General features: G+C 38.6%; 1 protein-coding gene across 2 annotated transcripts in view; it reads right to left on the bottom strand.

The window, feature by feature from the left end:
• Positions 1 to 15,150: 15,150 nt before the first annotated feature.
• adarb1b (adenosine deaminase RNA specific B1b) overlaps positions 15,151 to 21,594 on the bottom strand; it is a 161,915-nt gene continuing 155,471 nt past the window's right edge. For both annotated transcript variants that reach the window (XM_079253785.1, XM_079253786.1), the window contains 2 exons: positions 18,590 to 18,768; positions 15,151 to 16,360 (listed from right to left, as the gene is read on the bottom strand). In XM_079253785.1, coding sequence (XP_079109911.1) covers positions 16,184 to 16,360; positions 18,590 to 18,768 — 356 coding nt within the window. In that variant the 3' untranslated portion in view covers positions 15,151 to 16,183. The remainder of the gene's footprint in view (positions 16,361 to 18,589; positions 18,769 to 21,594) is intronic.

Genomic DNA, 21,594 nt, shown 5'->3' with positions numbered 1-21,594 from the left:
ACACTTAGGATTACCTCAGAGTAAATTACAACGTATCGCAGTACCAGAGCAATTACCAGCTGACTGTGGATGTGGAGTCAATTCATTTATGCTGCGGGGCGTCTTGATCTTAGCTGATTTTAAAATCTCGGCTCCTGCATGGTAATGACTTTTAACAGTCAGTCTGATCATTTGATGGTATCAACTTTAAACTACTCTTATGATTGTAATCGAACCAGGCATGATATTCTCTACCTGTCAGAGAGATTGGCCACTGAAAAGTTCTCTTGTTAATTATTTGAAAAACAGACTTTGTGGGCATTTTGAATGCTATTTTTTTTGTAATTGCTGCAGTAATTATTTCACATTAGTCATGGCTAGAAGTCCTGTTTAATGAAACATTGCTTTTGATTGACTCGAAGGCAACATAGAGTGCCCATGATTGGACAAATGACTTGATGTAGTTATAGCAAAGATCATGATGCTATCTTGATAAGGATTGTTTTCTTGAGAAAAGAATTTAAATTATGTTCTTATCTTGGAAAAATGTGAAATTATTTCTGTAATCAGTGATGAAAACAAAGGTATTTTTTGATCAAGTGCAACACCTGTTCATACTCTGCAAAAACAGAAATTTGTTCATTTCAACAAGAACAAGAGCAAAAATCATCCTGGCGAGGACTTTGGCTACTCCACAAAAATATTTCAGATGTTGGTTTTAATGTATGTTTAACGTATTCCCGATATTAAAAATAACATTTATACCCCCAAACAACCTGCTTATCAAAACCTAAATGAAAGTGGAAATGACCACGCCCACTTCATGTTTCTAACCAGTCACATAGCAGTTGTCATTCAAACATCTCTGTTTGGATAATATGTCAAGTATAGGCTGAAAACTTCCAAATCAGGGCTATGAAGAAAAAAATTAAGACAGTTTTTTGTTGTAGCTCTGGGAGAGAGAACAAATGTCTGAGGACGTTGGTCACCCACCAGCTTGTTCTTGCTCTGGATTGGGATTTAACTGGAGGTTTGATGCAATATGTTGGTGAGGATTAAACAACTCGGATCCGTGCATTAGATGGTTATAATGCACGACGCGGAGTGTAGAACACCAAGATGCACAGCGCCTTCGACGACGAACTTTGGACACCCCTGATTTAACCCTAACTACACAATAACTGTAATAGCCTTGCATTGCACACTACTTTTACATAATTAAAAGTACAGGCTGAGAGCAAAGTTTCCCTTTTGGCTTGTCCCTTTGAAGGGGTCGCTCAGGTGAATTGTTATGTTTTACACCAGATACCATTCCTAACATAACACCTCTGCGTTCATCTGGGCTTGGGAGCAGCCCTCAGAGAACAATCCTCCTCAGGGCTGCAGCAGCGTAGGGGAGCAAGACTTGAACTGATAACCATCAGGTTACAAGACAAGCAGCTGTCTTGAAAAAACAATATGAAAAAACTTTATTCAAGACAGTATTAGATCAATTGATCCCACTTTGATCCCCACCTGCCATCGGTGGCTCATAGCAAACTTGTTTAGTAGCTAACTTACACACTGGCAACTGGCTCACACCTGCTGCTCCATCAGCTTCCAGAAAGATCCAGCTTCTATCTGCAGGTAACTTTACTCTCCCATTTCTATCTTTCTCTGGGCAAAGTCTTTATATTATAGTATGAATGAATTCACTGTTAAGATGTTATCTTAATTTACTTGAAGTTACTTGAATGAGGATTTTTTTATGATACTGTAAAATCAATAATGAATAAGCTTCCACTTGTTCATCCAACTAAATAAAATAACACATATGTTATAGGCATTAACTTTGTTGGAAATTTGCTGTAATATTTGATACTTACACTTGACTGCTTTTGTAAAAAAAAAAGTCTTTGGTGCATGTGTGCAGCATTTTAAACGTCAGGGCTTATTTTACCTCATTATGCAAAATGTGGTAGTCCAGATTATGGGAACTTTGATATCCAAAAACTTTGATTGAACTAACACAATAACTTTTGGGTTTTTTTGTGTGTGTTTCTGGTCATGCCTTGTGGTTTTCCTAAAACTCTTTCATACAACATGGACCTTTAATTCCACCACTTGTCTCCTTGCTGCCATAGACAACAGTGCTGTTATATCACAGGGACTTAAAGCAGTCAGATCAGCCACATTATCAGAATGGTGTACTCAAAGTCTGGTTGTTAATGTTACTGAAAACCTGTGGCATGGCATAAAGAAGATGTGTGAAACCCCGGTTCTTGAGTCCAGCAGGTTTTAGATGTTTCCCCCCTCCAACACACCTTAATGAGAGAAAGACCGAATTGTCACCTCGACTTATTTGATTTTGTAAACCAGCAAAACTTCAGCAACTTTAAGGTGATGGAGCAGATCAAATATGGAAAAAAAAAATTCCCAGTGGCTAGATATGCCAAGGTCATATAGGCATGTTGTAGAACTTTTCCATAAAATTCCCCCAAAAAATCCATTTAAACTATTGATGTGTGAATAATAAAAATGATGCTTCTGCAAGTGTATGTGAAGGGCTTTCAGGAAACACACACATGTATATATCTTATATATATATATATATATATATATATATATACATATATATATATACATATATATATATATATATATATATATATATATATATATATATATATATATATATATATATACACAAGAGACAGATGAGTGAGAGAGCAGAGAGATAAAATCCTTTTTCCATCTATTTTTGTCATCATTTGCAGCTTTAGGCATATATACTGCATAATAGCCTCTGTAGCAGTGAAAACTTTTCTGTTGCTGTAGGAAGAAAATATTTTCAGCTTTCTTTGAATGCTTTTTATCACTGGAATCATGACTTTGATTGCAGAGACCTGAGGCCCAACTTTGGTGTCATCTATAGTCCCATGGCAGCTCATTATGTCCTTCTCTCGCTCCGGCAGTATCAGTCTCTGTTCTAACCATATCATTTGACAATCAATACCTCTTCTTCTTATGATTTTATAGCGTTTAACTTTTCAAAATTTCCGATACCTCTGGCTAAATTGACCGTACTTGTCAATGCATTTCTGTAAGCAGGTTATTTTTATTGTGAAATTGCTGGAAATCAGCATGGAATTACCTTGTTTAATCATAGCTTACATCCTCCTGACTACTTAATTTTTCACTGCCAGCTCATATCATTTTAAATGATTCTCCTCAATAGACATATTGATTTATTTTCTCTTTCATAGACACTGTTCAAGACAGAGATTCTCTTCACTCGTCTCTGCTTTGAATTCAGTCAGTCAGCGCACACACTTAGAGACACACAAAGACACAAGGTCACAGACGCAGTCTAACCAGTGAATAACAGGAGGCTTGAGCCGGCCGAGGTGGAGACTGGTCTTGCCATGTGATTCGCCACATACATCAACTCTGTTGAGCAGAAAATTGAAATGGAAATGTGGGCCTTGGAGGAGTGTGGCTCCCATTTACCCCTGGACCAGAGCTAATGATTTGTCATTTCTCTCAGGGGCACAAGCTGCTGCCCTCTCCCTCACAGTCTTACTGCAGCGGAGGCCTGATCAGCTTCACCATCCTCTGCTGTTCACACTCATGTCTCGTTCATGTTCTGCTTCCAGTTTATGAAGCTCCTGTTTAACTATGACCCTGCCACAAGTAGCTTGCAGTGGTTAGTCTAATGCAAATATGAAACTGCGCATTATTTAAATGTTAACCTAACAAACAACATTGTGCACTTTCCTGCAGGTGTTAGGAAACTTTACATTATTTATCAAAGATAAACAAAGCATATTGTATGTACATAACTGCTGGTTTCGGTGGAAGAAAATGTCGTTCAGTACTCTGAAATAAAGAAACTGTGGAGGAAATTCAGATAAATAGACACAACGAAGGAAATGTGTAAAGAGCAGCTAATGCAGATGGGTGTTACATTATTGAGGACAAAAGCCTTTCTAACATGTTTTCAGTCACCTGAGATGACTGAATCCGATTTTCAAGCTTTCATGGTGCCAACATGAGCTTGAGGGGGTTCTGTGTTTAAAGCAACCAAGGGTGATTTATTATTGATCTGATGGGGGCATCTGCCACACCGAACAGATGCAGACACACTAACAAACTATTATTTATTGACTGGATGCTCTCTATAATTTCCTTGTCTTTGAAATGCCAGATTTGTACTCAGATCTCAACATTTGATGAGTTCCCAAAGAAAAAATAAAGAACAAGTATATTGAGATAACTGCTCTTTGTTATCATTTATTACATAATTAGTTACCTTTTACATTTAGATGGTCACCCAGTAATTAGTTAAAGGTAAAGTGTGTAAGAAAATCAAACACCAGTGGCATAAAAATGGAACATATCATTAAAATGTGTGTTTCTATTCATATTTAACCACTTACTGAATTAACTATGTTGTTTATATTTCATTAGAATGAAGCATTTATCAGTACACAAGCAGATGCCATACTGTGCCACTATTTTTAATTCAATGTCTCAGAAACGACTGAGCTTTAAAATCTCAGAACTTCATTCGTTTAATAGGTGATAGAACAATGTTTTGGATAAGTAATGCCTTAAAAGCAGGGCCGGATTAAAAGTGGTGAGGTCTCTGGGCCCAGTGTGTCTCAGGGGCCCCTTTCACCACCGCAACATCGCAAAAATTGTGAATGATACAGTGTGAAATCACACTTCACCCATTGGTACCAATAGCAGTACATTAGACACTGTAGTGAAACTATCTGGCTTTTATGTACATTTTGTTTCATGTCCAAACTGCTGGTGTATGCCCCACATGGGCCCTGAGTGGGCATGGGTTAGCAGTAGTGCAGTCATTGCTGCACTTGAGGCCGCTGGATCCACTCAGAAATGAAAGCACGTTTTTATCTGGAGGAAACTTGGCCACTGACAGCCACCGTCCATTAACAACTATATTTAATACTTTTTGGTCATTTCTATGCCCATGTTTACCACGAGATGTCAGTGACTCTCAAACACTGAACCTTTAAACTAATGAGAAATGTCTTCATTATTCCTAATGAACAACTGCAGTCAATGATGAGAACAAATGGGAGACTCACTAAAAATAAACCATTAGGAATTAATTAATGATGTGATGACTCCTCTTGGTTTTTTACGTCCCATGCAACGATGTAGTCCAGGACAGCAGATTGAATCAACTGTGAGTTGTTGGTTGACATTGCTAGACGTTTTTTTTTTTTTTTTTTTTTTTACAAATCCAGACATTAAATAAATAGACATTAAATAAATACTAGACATTAAATACTAGACATTAAATGAATACTGTTACACAAATATGTAATCAACTGGATAACTAAAGTGGGAAGGGGTTCTTGTGTGGGGTTTGCATGTTCCCCCTCTGTATGTATGGGTACTGTGATTTCTTCCCACTCTCACTCTAAATTCTTCCCAGAAGTGACTGTGAGTATGTTTGGTGCTTTGCTGGTTGTGCCCTGCACCCAGTGAACCCTGCTTCTCTGTTGCTAATTGCTGGGATGGGCTCCAGCTTCCCTGTAACCCTGAATTGAACTAAACGGCACGGAAAGTAAATGGATGCATGGTGATATTTGTTGCAAAATGCTGTTCACACAATTAAAGTTGAACTGAATCCTTACTAGATGTCTCCATTAATGGTATCATCATAACAATAATACGTACAGTTTTTTTTCTCTGAGTGAACTTGCACAACATCGTGAGCTATTGTGCCAAACCAAATCATTAGCTGATCATTACTCTTTGATTAGTTAGGAAGTATATAGCACATGTGTTTATTTGCAAGATGAAATGTTGTAGCTGCCCAACACAAAGGAAGAAATGGTTATGGTATGTTAAAGGTGATGTGGTGGTGTCATTTTTCAAAACTTAGTCCTGAATTTAATAATATTCCATCTTTTTTCTGTAGTTGTTGATATCTGAACATGACCATGCACTTTCTATTTATATCTGTATTTTTAAAGCCAAAATATAACAGACAGCAAAGTCAAAAGTCATTAAATAATATTAGTTCAAAAGATGCTCTAAGTCAGTTTCTGATAATAAACTAGTAGGTAGCTGATGTTTTTTTTAATCTTTTGGTCAAACTGCTGCATTTATTTCTTTAAGAAACTGAACAAATCAATTAAGAGGGTTAATTCTGTGGTGAGGACTGGATACCGATGCAGAGAATCATGCTGCACAACCTTCTGAACTCTAGAAGTCAAGTCTATTTTATAGCTCATTTAATGTAGGAGACAATTAAAAGTGTTTTACACAAAACAATACAAAAAAATATTAAAGTGGGGTGCAGGAAGCATTAGAAAGAACATGGTGCATCCTTTACAAATAATGGTGAACAAACCACAGTGTGTTCAGACAGAGACTTCTTCAGGTCTGCACCAGTAAGGCTACAGTGTTGATGTAGTTCATTAACAGTAAAGGAATGAATCTTTACCAAAACACGTTATAATCAAAAAAACGTTATGTGCTTAGTTATAACTTAAAAGTGTCCATTAGGATTAAAATCGCATGTTTATTATGTGTATTTTTTTTTAAGTTCTCAAACGTCCTCAGTCAACAAGAAGTACAGTAAGCAGCAATGATAGCCTGGATTGGTGTTGACAGGTACGAGAAAACACTATAGACCTGCTTTCACTCCCTGTGGGACCTGAAGATTAAAACCAGCAGTAAATTGCAAGTAAAGATTCTGTCCCACTAATCCAGCTTTACTTTGAGTCTGACTGACACACAGCATGTTGGAATTTATGTTGTGCAAAAGTATCTGTCAGCAAAGTAAGCCATTCCGCAAATATGATGACTGCTACACTACGGTGAATATTTCACACTACAGATGAAACACTGATTATTGATGACTTGTATATAAGTTAGGAAAAATGTTTGTTTAAAATATGGAGGATCATGTCATAATTAAAATAATGACGTTAGATAAACTGAACTGGAAGTGCTAAAGACCTGCAGTACTGTACAGATGTTACGCCTCATCTAAATGGAGGAACATGAGTGTAATCGGTAGTGTTAAGTACTTTACAGGAGTTTTCTCAAATGGAGACACTCCATGGTGTACATGAGAAAATAATAATCATAGAGATAACTTGTTTTATCTTTTACAGTAAATCTTTAAGACTTAATTTTTATTTCTGGTATGATGAGGTGGTCAGGATTTCCACACGTGTGGAAATGTACATGTGCATTTAAAATAAATTCTAAATCTTTAAAAGTTCCTCTTATCATAATGTGGAATACCAAATTTTTCTAGTTACCTCAAACTTAGTGTTTGATGATTTGTCTATAATTATCTGAAAGTTATAATACATGTGTGAATGAGTAAATTTAGAAATGTGTGAAATAATATATGTTTATGAAATACATAAATATGTAAATAAAATTAAAAATGGACCAGCTCTATACCCTCTTTGGGGTCCCGGAGGGGGCATGGGAGTTTGCCCAACCAGTCTACATGTGCTTTGTGGACCTGGAGAAGGCGTTTATCCCGGGGATCCTTGTGGGGTGTACTCTGGGAGTATGGGGTACCGGACCCCTTTGTACGAGCTGTCCAAGCTATCTCTCGGCTGGCCTGGGAACGCCTTGGGATCAAAATATGGGCATCCCTGCTTAGGCTGCTGCCACCACAACCCGACTCCATGTGGCAGAGAATGGATGGATAGATGGAATATCAAAAATAGATTTAAAAGTAGTAAACAAAATGAAATAGAATTGTTTTGTACATAATAATAATAATAATAATAATAATAATAATAATAATAATAATAATATACACATTATATTTTATATCAAAATCTTTGATGATTTATTCAATGAATAACAAAATATGTGGATAAAATATGTTAATAAACCATGTAAATGTATACCTGAGGCTAAATATTTTTTAAATTTTTTTTATTTTATTTTTTTTCTTCAGATGTCCAGAAACAAAGTTATTATAGGTGATATTTTAACTCTGAAACAGAAACTGAACACCAGAGTATGCTATTTTGAGAATCATGGGCCAAAAGTTTGGGAACCACTGCTTTAGAAGATCACTTTTAAGGAAAGAGGATGCCAGATGGTTTATGTTATTGACTCTATGTGTAACCAAGACTGGAGACAATGTTTATCAGTGCAGCTTCAGTCTCAATGAGCTTTTGTGCCTCCCCAATGCCCTGTGATGGACTGGTGATCTGTTCAGGTTGTACCATGTCTCTTACCTGATCATTGCTGGGATAGGCTCCAGCCCCATGACCCTTAACTGGATGAAGTGATATAGAGAATGAATGAATGAAAGAATGCCTACTGAAAGAGCTTCATGGGGTACATCCAACACATGGTGCTTAAAGAGGATTCCACAGTGACTGGAGAGGTATGGATGATGTGAAACAAAATCAGCAAATTTATTATTTGTGGGAAAATTGAGGAAAATGATTTCTTAGAATCATGAATCTTCAGACATCAGAGTGCGCTTATTTTATCCTTGGTCGGGTTTTACAGCAGCAGCATTATTGCCTTTTCTGTTATGATTTTTTTTTTCCCATTTCTGTTATGATTTTGCCTTTACTGCAGTCAGTATGAAGTGGAAAGGTGTTCTGACTGACTGGATGACATTCTTCTCTTATTGCTTTAGTTGACTGGATTGCTGCTAAATGTGGGCGTACGTTCTGTTGATTTTTGTGCAAATTAATATATCTACTGGTGCATTCATCTGTTGATTCTTGCATCTTCTACATCGGTACAGTAAACATTAACATACTGGTTCCAGTGGGAGTCATATCAAGAAAAAGAAGAATATCAATTTGATTATTTTGATTCATGCAGATTTTTGTTTGACTCTGGTGCATAAAACCTTCTGCTGTTATTTTATTTTTTTATTTTTATTTAGCCAACTCCAACCTGGCCTTGCTTTCTGAGGTTTATGGAGGCTTGCATCTTGTTGTGAGTGCTTTGATGTTATGGTCACCATGTATTTGTTTTCCAGTGTGAAAACCCATCCAGGCAGCATCTTGACTGCTGAGTGCATCGGTTGGGTGTGTTTAGCTGTTTTCACTTCAATACATTCATCTGACATCTAATGAGCATTTGATTGCACAGTAAAATTATATTTCTGATTGCCTGACTTAACAAAAAGAAAAAATAGAAGACTACAAATTATAGATAACACTTGCTTTTAACCTTGCTTTGTAACCTCTTAAAATAATGACGGTAAAAAATTGCAGGTTCTGGTGGAGGAATCTTCTCATGTGTCACACCATGTTTGACACTTTAATGTGCATTAATCAGAGGAAACAAAGATGTTAAAATAACTTGAGGGAAGCTGCAGATCTCCATAGCAGAGAATTGAGAAGTAGACCACATTAAAACTGCAGCCTTGACAAAGAGGGTCTTTATGAAGTTAGATGTTGCTCAAAGCTCCAACACACCTGATTCAAATCTAATAGATCTAGCAGTTTGTTGCAAAGATCTGTGCAATGACCTGCTATTTTCACTCAGGTGTGTTGAAGCAGGGAAACACGTAAAACCTGTAGGATAGTGGCCTTCAGGGACCGGAGTTTTAAACCTCTGCTCTATGGAGCATATCACCTCTACAGGAAAGCATGGTGGTGGTGGCATCATAATGTGGGGATATGTGATATATGTCAAGTTTCATCAGACAAAAGGTAGCAGGTGTGTTTTTGTGCACAGACCAACAATTTATGATCCTGAGCATTGACCTTTGAACATTGAACCTCTGCTGTTTATGCTTCCCTGTTTTTCTTTAGGACATTGTTTCGGAGGCCTGGGGGTGGTATGACACATAAAGACAGAAATGTATAGGCTCAAACTTTGCAGAGTTAGAAAAATCTGCTATCATGTAATTTGCTGGGTCTTGACTTGACACCTACCAAGATACATTAATTCAATCCTTAATGTATTTATCATTTGAAATGCTAGATAAAAGAGTAAAGAACTGCAGCAGTAAAACAGTGAAATGTGGAGAATGTAGAAAACATTTAAACTAGCTCTGTTGCACCTTGTGTGACCAGACAAGTACCTTCTTCGTCCCAATCTTCAAGCCAAATAAAGCTAACTGCGACGTGTCAAGAACAGTATGGTGGAAAGAAACATGCGACAAAAGCTGACATACTGGAGAAACTGTGTATTTGTGGACAACATTGCCATTTAATGTTCTGTCATGATGTTGGGTTTGATCAGCAGGCTCAGTGAAATTTACCAGAACTACAGGGATGATGGACGTTGATAAATCTGAACACATTTCCTTCAAAGCCTCTGTCTTCCAGAGGAATGAGACTTTGACAGTGAAGTGGTAGACATGTTGAGTCCAAAACTAAATTCTATATCCAGGTTGCAAGGCAAGAGTGTTTTCTCCTTATTGACCTGACTGCATCAAACAGTTGCTGCAGATTTTTTGGCTAAATGCTGTTCCATCATGTCCCAAAGATGCTCTATTACACTGAGATCTGGTGACTGTAGAGATTACTGGAGTCCAGTGAACTCACTGTCAGGTTTCAGAGTCCAGCTGGAGATGACATTAACTGTGTGACATGGTACATTATCCTGCTGGCAGTAGCCATCAGAAGACAGTACCTTATGGTCAGCAACAACACTCACAATGGATATGGTTAGCCAACGCCAACCTGGCCTCTTGATTCTCTAAAAACCTGAATGTGGCAGGCAACGTTTTTCCATCTTCTATTTTCCAGTTTTGGTGAGTCGATATAAATTGTAGCCAGAGTTTTCTGTTCTAAGCTAACTAGAGAGGGACTCTGATCTGCTGCTGTAGTCCATCTGTTCCAAGGTTGGACATGGTTAGACACGGTTAGACATGGTATTCTTGCCTGGAACCAGAGGTTATTTGAATTCTTTTGTTTTTTTGTATCATTATTACCCAGTTTGCCCATTCTCCTTTGACATTGAGATATTTTGGTCCAGACAACTGCTGCTCATTGGATATTTTCTTCTTTAGACTGTTCTCTGTAATGACAATAGATGAGATGTTTCTGAACTACTCAGACCAGCAACCATGCCACATTCAAATCCAATTAAAATCCTCGTTGTCCTCATTTTGATGCTCAGTTTGCGCTTCACCAAGCTGTTTTGACCATGTGTACATGATCTAAAGAAGTGACTCGTTTGTGTCCACAAGACTTTGAACAGTTGTACCCAATAAAGTAGCTTATGAGTCAAGAGTCAAGGTCATTCATTCATTTTCTAAACTGCTTAGTCCAGTTAAGAGTTGTAGTGGGCTGAGTTATCCCAGCAATAATCAGGTGAGACCCCCTACAGATCACCAGTCCAATGCAGGACTCATCATAGTAACTTTATTTTACCATTGGTATATTATGACTCATTTCACCACTTAAATTTGTCCTGCAACCTTTTCATTAGACCAAAAGGGAACTGAACCATTATTTTACAGACACAGAGATATAAAAGACACAGAGATGTGACACGAAAGAATGACAACCATGTCCAAAAGTAAACTAAGAACTCATTTATTCTCTTTTGTTGATTTTTATAGATCTATCTATAGCTGTTAGTTTTTTTTTCTCTACAGAGTCCTTTAAAAGTTTGTCATCATGCTAGGTGCAGCTTCAGTGTTGGTAGTACATGCAAGGTTGTGGTTTTTGTTGATGGAGGATTTCACACAGTAGACAGCTGGAGAACGAGGAGAACAGAAATCCAGAACGAGCAAAAAACTGACCAATCCGGGGCCACCAAACAAAACCAAAAATAAAACCCCCGCAGGAGTTGTGTGCACTGACCATCGTTGTGGATTCACTGGGGGTTTAAAAGCAGAAGCAGTTCAGTTCTTGCTGTGATAGTTCGATCCATCGAAACCATAAATAGGGGCTTTTTTTAAAATCATGACATCATCAATTGACATCTTTAGTGCAGTCAAAGAAGCAAAACCCCTGAAAAACTCTAGGAGCAGGCAATCTTTAGAAGGAAATATACAAGTGAAAATAAAATCCCCAGACAGCTTTGTAGAGATGAAACAGAACAGAAGAGGACCGGAGAGAGGACTAGAGGAGTAGGGGAAAGGAAGCATCAGTCAGAGTCCTGTTTGAGATGGGCTCACATTTAAAGGAGAAATCCATGGTATTGCTTGTGACTTTGGTCTGGGTCTTATTTGTCAGGGGAACACTGTATCCCACTGTTCTCCATCTTTTCCTTTTTATTTAGAAACCAAATTTGAAGGTTTTTCCCTTTCAAATCAACTTTGGGATACTCTTGTTTTTTTTTTTTTTTTTTTTCCTTTTCATTTTTTCTAACATTGACTAAACAAAACCAAAAAAACAAACAAAAAGCTAAAAACTTACATCCTATATATATGACATCACAAGTGCCAGCTGGTGGATGCCACTTTAAGCTGAGGCACTTAACAGTGCAGGTTTTTTTTTCCCATTTTTTTTTTTTCCTTTAATGTGCGTTTGTGTGTGTGTGTGTGTGTAGCTACAGTGGGGATGAAGCATGTTAAACCCCGGCAGTGTTAGTGCCATGCTTTATGGTGCCCAGTGAGTCGCACAGAACCACAAATACTTACTCGGGAACAACAACATTTTCACAATCCCAGAAACATAGGAAAGCTCAGAACGGTTTTCTAGACGGTTTGATTAACAGGGAAGAAGATTTGCCATATTTGTTGTTCCTTATTTACACAGAACTATTATATTGCAGATAAAATGATCGCAGGTCACGATACACATGTGGTCACTGACAGCTACAAATGCAATAGAGAAGCCTGACTACTGAATTTCCCCCATTTGGAAATGAATACATCACATTGTTTGTACAAAGTAATAGTACATTGTGTGTTTATACAAAAACCTGACAGTAAAGGGCTGATGGCAGACTTATGTATTAGATATTAGAAAATAATTCCCATTTGAGAAAACACTGGGGCAGAGACACACATGGACATCTACATCTTTGGTGAGAATTTGACTTGAGTATGCTTAAAGACACCTGAGCACACACATAAGTTGCACACTTGCACATTTTCTGACAGCTAGAAGTGGGAATTGACGGCAATAACCTGGAAATGTGTCTTCATTTATCAGTTTAAAACATGGGAGTCGATTCACAAAGAAAACGCTGCTAAAATGACATTCACATTACCAGCTGAAGTCACTTGAAACCTTTTTTTTTTTTCTCTTTACATGATAATTTGATTAATTCATTCCTAATTTCACTTCAGCTAAATTCACGATACCAGCCACATTGTTCAATTAAAATCTAATACAGATTGGACTTAATCATTTGTAACCATGGCTACAAGCATCCTGCATATGACTTTCATGTAAACTTAACTTTCCACTGAAATGGGACACATCGTCACTAAATTCTCCTTTCCATGCATTCTGTTTCAGCCAAAACATTAGGTGTCATATTTTGAGACCTCTTGAGACACAAGGTTGCGTTCACACGGGTTGCAAATCTGAATCTTTTTCCCATATGTGACCCACATCTGGTTTTTGTTTTTATAACTGCCTGAACGGCACCAATCCACTCATCTCTCATCCATCTCAGGTCAGTTTCATATGTAGAACTTAACTGCATAGATATCTGACGTTTCTCAAAGCAACCTCAGTCTAAACAATAATGTCATCGGACTTCTACATCACTGAAGTGAAACAGATACATTTCTAAGCTGGAGGAGACAAGACACACAAAGACTGAATATAAATAATGGACGAAACTAAGCAAAATTTTGTCAGCTCCAACTACACAAAAACTTTAAAACTGATGCACACATGCTAACATGTAGCATCCATATACCTCTGGAAACAAAGTGTGCTGAATGTGGGCCACCACAGGGCTGTGTACTATTTACAATGGAGTCTGATGGTGGTTGCATTTAAATAATAGTGTAAACAACCACACACACACACACACACACACACACACACACACACATACAAGAGGATATTTGACAGTAAATTATGTGTCCATGTTGTTTCCAGCTTAACAGGACACAAAGGTACCATTTGTTATGTTAGCTAATGCTAAAACACGAATGTACGAGGGGTTACAGTGTTGCTAAAAGATCATATGTAGGAGATATTATGAAATGAAATGTTATTTGCTAATATTAGATGGACCAATGTGACCAGATGGACACATGATGTCAAGCAGCCTAAACTAGTTATATAAAAGAGAAAATTAATAAGCTTAGCAAAAGTTTAAAAGTCATAACGTTACCATATTTTCATTACTCTGGATATGATTCTGAAATTTAGGCAATCACAGCAATTTTATGGATCAAGTTTAGCTCTTAGAGCCAACTTTTGTTCAGTTACATAAAAAAATACTAAAAGGACAAGAATAGCTAGGTAGCTAGCTTATTCTGTTTTAGCAATAGCTGTTAATTAGAAAAAGTTAGCCATCTAGCTATTCTTGAGTGTTTCTTTCCTAAATAGCTGGACAAATATCATCTGAAAACATGCTGCAACAGTTTACATTTCAGAATATTTCAGATTTTCAATCAAATCACTTTTGAAAATGACTTTTTTGTTGTGTGTCATTTCAGTAAGCAGTTGATTCGCATCGCAATTAGCAGTAAGACTGCAAACAATCCAACCTGATCTGTATTAAATCACATTATCACAATGTGGCTGGTTGTGTGGATGTAGCCTTAGTTTCTGAAGTAGGATTACAATATTGGCATGAACATCTGGTTGTGAACCACTGGCTTCAGATATTAGCATACAAGTTTTGAGTCAAGTTCATGCAGGGACTGCATAATACTTCAATGTCATGAAAGTGCTTCCAAAAAGAGTTGTGTGGAGGGACTACAACATATTTGCATCACACTCATTACAGACTGGCATCACTTCAATATAAACTTTATATACTGTACTGTATGTGGTGCTGCAGCACATGTATTAATGAATCGCGGCCACAAAATGGCATAGTACAAGTTCTGAGAGGTTTTGTTGTACTGTTACTATTTCCACTGTGTATTATCCCCAATCCTTAAATCCTTTAAGAAGAAGAAGAAGTAGAAGAAGAAGAAAACGAAAAAGAAAACAAAAATAGTCCCTTCCACCCCAAAACCAACAAACCACAAAAGAATTAAGAAAATAGAGACAAAGATTCAAAGCTGCCTGTGGAGGAAGTTGCTGGCATTCATTCAAAATCATTCGCTGATGGACGCATGGAGTTCCCCATCACATGTATCCTGTTCTGCAAGCCTCTCAGTTCAGTTTCCATGCAAAGCCATGGCTTAAATCAAGGAAAAAAATAGACAACGTGCAGCACCTCCCAAAGTTTTTATGCCCAGACCCAGGCGCTTGGCGGGGAGGGGGCCACATCAGCCACCCCCGCTGTTTTCAAGTATGAGATGACAGTGATGGAAAATAATTTATTAAACAAATACTGGAATTATGAAAGACAAAAACAAAACAAAAAAAAAAGTATGCTAAACTATCGTCACACCTGCTTTGGATTTTCTTTCTTTCAAGTCAGTGAATCAAACAGGGCGGCGATATTTCGGAACATTTTCATCTTTAATACAGGGGCTAAGAACACGTAGTCTTTTCCTACGGAACGGATCAGATAACACACATTATATGTTATAGCTATCTTATGTTCACTTCTCTGTACTAGATTTACATCTCGAAGATTTATGCATTGTTAAATTACAGACCATAGTCATTCATTTTAGCAAGTATATATATAGATACTTTTTAGGTCCATACACATTAGCTTTAGTCAAAAAAATTACTTGTTTCTAGGCTACATTTCACCCTAAACTGGCTACACTCATTGATCAACAAGATACAACTGTATAATTCCAACTTCCACACCTACAGCATAAGGATCATGATTTGTCTGGGAAACATAACTGGTGGAAAAACTTTGATTCCAGTTTAAAACCAGAAAACAAGCAGATGGAAAAACACCAATACAATAAAATCAAAAGGTTGAAATCGACATGACGAGAAAAGACGTGAGGCTGAGGTCCTCTGAGGAATGACGGTGATGAATTATGAAGAGTTTGTTAAACCACGCAAGTACAAAATCTACGTGCGTCGCCGACACATGAGGACGGAAAGTAAATGCCTGGTCGTTACTAAGGGGCTCTCTGGCTTTCAGGCCTGGGTCAGGGAGGGAGGAGGAGTAGTGGTGGTGGTGGGGGTACTGGGAATCCCACAACCCCACTGGTCCCCAAACTCCCTCAGGAGCTGAGGGTGAACTGGTCTTGCTCGATGGGCTTTTTGACCCAGGCCCCCAAGCCGGCCTTGTGGAAAGCCTTGATGAGTGCCTTCTTAGCGGAGTGGTATTCTGTGGCAGCCTGCTTGGCTTCATGGTACGAGCTGGGCTTCAGCACTTTGATCCGCAAGATGGACGACAACTGAGGAGGAAGAGGAAATGGACAGTGAAGGAAGTGAGCAATTTCAAAAGAGTAAACCAACAACAAAATTTGTACTGGTTTTACAGATGTACAGCAGGTAAAACATTATATAAAATACTTGATCAAACTGGAGCCCATGCGAGAACAGGGACTCAGGCTGGGGCTCAAACCTGGACTGGCTGCAGCGAGAAGCTGCAGAATCTGTAAATGGGGTCTCCGCTCAACCACTAGAGCAACTCCCTGTTCAGCAGCTCTTCAGTTTCTTATACTGGCTTGGTGCATGAAATAGGAGGATACGCATCGTGTTGTGTTTCAACAGGCCAAAACTGAGAAGGTGCTAGAATATCTCAGCTTCCTACTTTTTGGGAACCCAGTCTTACTGATCCAGCCCTAATACCAAATACTAATCTGTTGATTGGTGGAAAGAGTCTCCACTTCATGTGTGACTTAGCAAAAAACAGAACCATGTTCAAATACAAGGTGGATGTTTTGTTGTTAAAAACCACATCTCAAAAATAAAAAACTGCTGGATGGCCGCCATTTTTATCCTTTGTTCCATAATGACACCATGTCACAAGGTGACACAGTACTGGTGCTGAGTCTATAACTATCCTGCTTATACCCCATCTTCCAGGTAAGGGCATAGCTGGGCAATTAACAAAAGTTAATCAAAACAGATATTCAGAACCAACAATCAAAGCAATCTTGCTTATGTCAATTAATTACATTTTTTGCTAATTTAAATGTCCCTTAATCTATAAATAAATAAAATTAAATTACCATATCTAGTTAAACTGTGTGTGTGTTTCCTTTCACCTGTAATCAATATCTGGTCGTCTATTATGAACATATTTGCAACAAAAAAATTATACTAAAGTAATTGCTGATTAATTGTAATCGAGGTAACCTGCTGGATAAATAGTGATGTTGATTTGAGGTCGTATCGCCCTCCCCTGGGGAAGGGTATGGTTGGCTCTGGAAACACATAAGAACCTGTTCTGTTGTAAGAACCAAACCGCACCCACTGGTGGAAACTGGGTTTTTGGTAATGGACATATGTCCAAGACGGTGTCGTATTACAGGGTCCACCTCAGAGCTAACTTTTGTAAGACCTAGGGTCAACCAACACGGGCACTTCAAGAAAAAGGTCTGAATTTACTTTATTAGTTTTGTTTGTTTCGTTGACTGAAGTTCCCCTGCTAATGTCCAATGTAATTTAGTGTTTAAAGTTGAGATGTACTGCATGTTTTTAAGGGTCATAATTGTGAATACACTCTTGCGTTGTGTACTGAGTGGCTGTGGTTATAGTCTACCAGTCAAAGGTTTGCACACACCTTCCCAATCCATTTTCCAATAAATCCAATGGGAAACTGTGTCCAAGCTTTGGACTGGTGGTGTATAGCAGGGATGGGCAACACCAGTCATGGAGGGCTGCAAGTGTTGGGAGTTTCCTTGCTGCAACACACCTGACTCAAATCAATGGATAAAAAGCAAACTTGTGCAGAGTTTGAGCTCTGCACCAGTCTGCTAACTACTGTACATCTGATGAGTGTTAGGTGTGTTGCAGGAGGGCAACTCCCAACACTTGCGGGATTGCGGCCCTCCATGACTGGTGTTGCCCATCCCCGGTCTCAATATACTGGTGGTGGAATTTGAACTGTAAAAAGAAAAAAAAAATATCTATGCATGATGAATTGTGACATTCAAGTCTGATTTTGCTGAAATTCTTTTTATGAGTGCGCTAAAGCAAAGTAGAAATACGCTCCCCTCTGCTTTGATTTGTCATCTTACATCTGATGAAACACCACAAGGGACGTTGAGTGTGTGTTTGCATTTTCTCAAATCTCACAGGCTTTTAAAAGCCATTTGGATCCTTCTCTTGGATAACTACAAACTTTAAAGCATGAAGCACTGGTAAAATGCAAGCATGATGTGTTACCTCTGGGGGGGGGGGGGGGGGGGGGGGGGAGTTGCACTGATGAAACTACAGCAAGTCTGCCGGCAACAGCAACACTTGAAAAGGAAGGAATCGATAAAGCTCAGTGCATCTCACTGTGGTGTGGGCCTCCAGATGGAAACTGCTATTTACATCATTTTTTGTGTCAAATTGTTTAAAAAAAAAAAAAAAAAACTGAGTTGGACTCAAAAACAACCAGAAAAAGAGAGAAAAGCTGGTGGGAAAAGTTCCTCTGGAGTCGTGTCAATGATCTGATGTGTGTATGAGTGTACCTTGGAGTGCAGGCGCACCCAGTGGCTGTAAAGGGCGTGTTTGCAGAGCCGTGAAGCGCGGCCCATGTCGTCCTTCCCTGTGGTTGCATTGATCACCTCCAGAGCCTGGTCGCCCACCGTCCAGTTAACGCTGAAGTTTGGAGCCTTGCCTGGCTGCCTGGCTTCAGCGTTGCTGATACCTGGAATCAGAATGGACTGGGCTTAATGGTGTGGATGGAGCTCGACGCATTAAAAACTGATGTGTGGGAGTCTGCTCCAGATGCTTTGTATTAATATATCTTCTTCTTCTTCTCTCCCTTATTTAAAGGGCCAATCTGATCTAAAATTCACTTTCTAAAGGTCTGTAACAGTCATATGTGTCCCCATAGTTTGTGTACTATGCCCTAAAATGAGAAAATTCTGTCACCTCTCTCACTTGCATGTTCCACTCTTTAGAACTGTGTGCTGAAAGGCAACGCTTATGAACACTGGACGGTTCAGACACAGAAACAGCCTGTTCTCTGTTGAGCTCACTAGAGCAACTTTTAGAAAGGCTGAAATTAAGGACCAAGGGTGAAAAACACTTTGAAAAATATGTTGTTGGACTTCCTACACCTTTCTAAATTTGTTGAAAAAATGTATGACATCTTTAAAAATGTGAATAATTGCCTCTTTATAAACCAAAAGATTTTTCTGCTCCCTTTTTGTTTTGTTTGGCCGTTGTCTTCTATTTTTTTAAATACCTTTTCTCCTCCTGTATGTTTGTATGATGTTTTCTTGTCCTGTTTTATTTCTGTACATTTGCTGGTAGTGTCTTGGTTATTTGTCATCTTAAATAAAACTATGCTTTGTGTAATTTTGGCCAGGGTTGAGCCTAAGCCAACATGCAAATAGTCTGGCCTTTTCAATCAACATTTCTAAAATCAGATCTGTGTACTGTATCCTAATGGAAATGACAAGGAAAAAAAACAAAAAATAAATACAATTCTCTCCATTTCTTTTATATCACTGCAATGCTTCTCTGCTCTGCTTAGAAAGTATAAAATCCTCGTTCTGATATATAAAGGTTTGCGTGGTCAACCTCTTTATAAGTAAAAGATCGACTGAAGCCTTGCAGCAACAGCAGGACTCAGATCCTCTGATCAGGGGCCATTATCTGTTCCCTGACCTTGACTCAGAACTAATGGAAACTGTACTTTGTAGATTGTTGCTTTAAAACTTTGCAAGTCTCTCCCATTGGACCTTGCACCTGTAAACACAAAGCAAGGACACCTTTAAAAACCACCTCAGGACATATCTGTGTAAAAGAGCTTTTTGCTAATTAAGTCTCATTTTATTAGCTTTGCTTTTTAATATCTAGTGTAATATATTACTTCAAGTCTGAGTGTCACAGGAAGCTAATGTGTCGCAAAGGGATTAAAAATGTTTTCATTTACACAAAAAAATTCAATAAAATCCAAATATTTTTTTCTGTTTATTCAGTAGTTTTAAGTCTCTGCTGCTGGTCCAGCACATGGCTGTAAAACTGACTGCACTTTCCACATCAGACTAATGGAAGATCTGCAACATCTTGGAACAGGCACTGAAGCTCAGCTTCATTAGCAAGAAGAATCTGCTCGGTCCATTCTTATTGACCATCTCACTCTTGTAGTTCCAGTGTAGGTTACTGCAGCTGAGGTATTTTAAGTCCGCCACTACCTCTATCTCTTCTCCCAAGATGGAAATAGTGCTTTAAATTCTGTTCCTATGTTTAAAAAACATGGCAATGAGCATTGTGACATGGAGCATTCTCCTGCTGAAAGCAGCCATCAGAAGATGCTACACTGTGGTCATAAAGGGGTGGACATGGTCAGCAACAATGCTCACACTGTGTTATTTAAATATTGTTCAAAAAGTACCAAGGGGCTCAAAGTTTGCCAAGTAATAACCCCTAACATTATTACACCAGCAGCAGCCTGAAACATTGATAAAAGGCAAGAAGGCCACGTTCAAAACGCTTAAATCCCATTTCTTCCTAATAAGATCCAGAAAGTCATCTTGGTTATGTCTTTGTTGACATGTGATTGGCTGATTAGCTACTTGTGTTAACAAGCAACTCAACATGTGCACCCAATAAAGTGTCCGGTGAGTGTGTTATATGTTATACAATAAACGTACAAAACATCTGGAGTAACCAAACTTTCAAAGCTTTAAAACATCCACAGCTCTGCAAGACAATAATCTTAGCTTTTGACTCAAAAGAACAGAGTTCTCATCAACTAAACCTCCAAGCTCTAAACTAAACTTTCTTTTATTTTTCCCAACCGGTGAAGAGACTGGATGCCATCCACCTTGTAGAGGGTCTCTGAGGACAGAGCTTACACACTCTCAGCAAACTGAAGGGCTTTGGCCTCCATTGTATCTGAAGCATAAATGGCAGATATATGGCTGCCATAAATCCCCGTGTCTTGCTCTTTCTGTAAGTGTATGTGTGTGTGTGTCAGTGTATTAAGCTTATTGGTTCCATTTGGCAGCACTTGTGGCAGAAAATGATTTAAAGGGGATGAAATCCTCAGTGCTCTAAGGCCACAGCCCTTCACCGCTAAAAGTTCTCTAAAGCGGAAAAGGTTAATAACCCCCCGACTATTATCTCCTCTACCCGTCACTTAGAGAGCAACCAAAGGAGAGTAGCAGGAGGGGCTGGGGGGTGGGGGTGCTGCACTTAAAGGCTGTGATATGACACCCCATGCTATCCTCAAGGATCGAGACAAATGACCACAGAGTCACTCTGTTCACCTGAACGATTCTGCCTTATTTTAAAACGGCACATTGACCAGGCAAGCAGTAAAGTTTTCTGACTTCCTTATCATGAATTTTTTTCTCCCACTTAAGGGCTGTTTTGGTTCCACATGCTCCGCTTGCAGGTGGACAGATGGACTGTGCACAGAGAGTGAATAAAAACAATCTCATAACAATGGGTAACAAAATGTGCTAAGTAGCTGTGCAGCTTCAAGCTTTGCTCACATTTTCATGGTAAATAAAGAATT

This window comes from Telmatherina bonti (assembly GCF_933228915.1).
Source record: "Telmatherina bonti genome assembly, chromosome: 15".
Lineage (NCBI taxonomy): Eukaryota > Metazoa > Chordata > Actinopteri > Atheriniformes > Telmatherinidae > Telmatherina > Telmatherina bonti.
The sequence above is the reverse complement of the archived record's forward strand: the minus strand, read 5'-3'. Positions and strand labels throughout refer to the sequence as shown.